The 1,188-nt window shown below is 47.2% G+C and overlaps 1 protein-coding gene across 1 annotated transcript; it reads left to right on the forward strand.

Moving 5' to 3' along the window:
• Positions 1 to 146: 146 nt before the first annotated feature.
• Positions 147 to 1,118, forward strand: PPTG_17049 (hypothetical protein). The gene has a single exon (XM_008914889.1). The coding sequence runs from the start codon at positions 186 to 188 to the stop codon at positions 951 to 953; it is 768 nt and encodes a 255-aa protein (XP_008913137.1). The 5' UTR covers positions 147 to 185; the 3' UTR covers positions 954 to 1,118.
• The last annotated feature ends 70 nt before the right edge of the window (positions 1,119 to 1,188 follow it).

Raw genomic sequence — 1,188 nt, forward strand, 5'->3', positions numbered from 1 at the left:
GATTCAGTATTGCATACTATAACTAGGATTATTTCTTATCCCGGATAAGCCCGTTTTTTATCCCTTCCGGGACAGCATCCGCGTCCAGGGGGTTTCGCAATCAATGATAACCGTCTCATCATACTAGCACCTTGAGACTTCGAAATCGCACGCCCTGAAGTGGCATTTAGACTTTAGCGTCGAACATGAATCTATGCGTTTTCATCTTCGCTATAACTATTCTCTTTTCAACGCCTTCCGCTCAAGGTATAAGTAGTGTTGGCCACGACAGGGTGAAACCTTTCCCCCAGCCAGAACCTATCACCACTTCCCAGAAAGCTGCCGTCAAGTTCAAACCTCAGCTCTCTATCGCATTTGGATGCCATCCGTACCCAGCCGTCCAAGCGGATGGTGCTGTTAGCGGTGGGCTCAAGTATTCCGGCAAACCTGACGGGGATTGCAAGGGTTCTGCGTTAGGGTCTCAAGTATATTCCCGCTCTACGTGGTATAGGGATGTTTGGGCGATCACGTACGCATGGTATCTGCCAAAAGGATACGAGCGCTTCAGTGGGTTGTCCATGGTTGAGGGTCATCGCCACTTCTGGGGTTACGTTACTGTTTGGATCAACAATCCTGCAGTCGAGAATGCATATATCCTGGGAGTATCGATGTCGGGGCAGTTAGGTCACGACACCCAAGCTCCAGTGGATAAAAAATGTGTTGACGGTTCAACATTGAAACTTGAGTTCGATGGGCACGTTATGGATGGAGCTAAAGGTAAGCAAGGATTACGGTGTGTGGAAGCTGTCGGTAAATTTCAAGACCTCATCACGTGGGACCAGCTCACCGAGGCGGCGCGGGATTCGTTGAACACCTACAATTTTGACTCAATTGGACGGGACATGGGCACTGTTCCACTAAAAGATGGTGTGTTCACTAATTTACTCAATTCAACCTGGCCTTTTAGCCCATAACCCAGTGGAGTATCACATCGCGACGGATCTACTGTACAAGCAGCAAGAATTTGAAAATGGAAGTAAGGCTCGCTATCTTAAAAGCAATAGATTCGGGGGCAATTGTGTAGCAAATGTTAGTTAGAACTAGCTATGTGGGCACCCTTAACACCGAAATCACCTGTGACAAAGACCGGATAGAATAAGAAACAAGCACCAATATCGAACGAAGCAACTAATGAGGTAAAAAAACTAC

Source organism: Phytophthora parasitica (genome assembly GCF_000247585.1).
Source record: "Phytophthora parasitica INRA-310 unplaced genomic scaffold supercont2.64, whole genome shotgun sequence".
Lineage (NCBI taxonomy): Eukaryota > Oomycota > Peronosporomycetes > Peronosporales > Peronosporaceae > Phytophthora > Phytophthora nicotianae.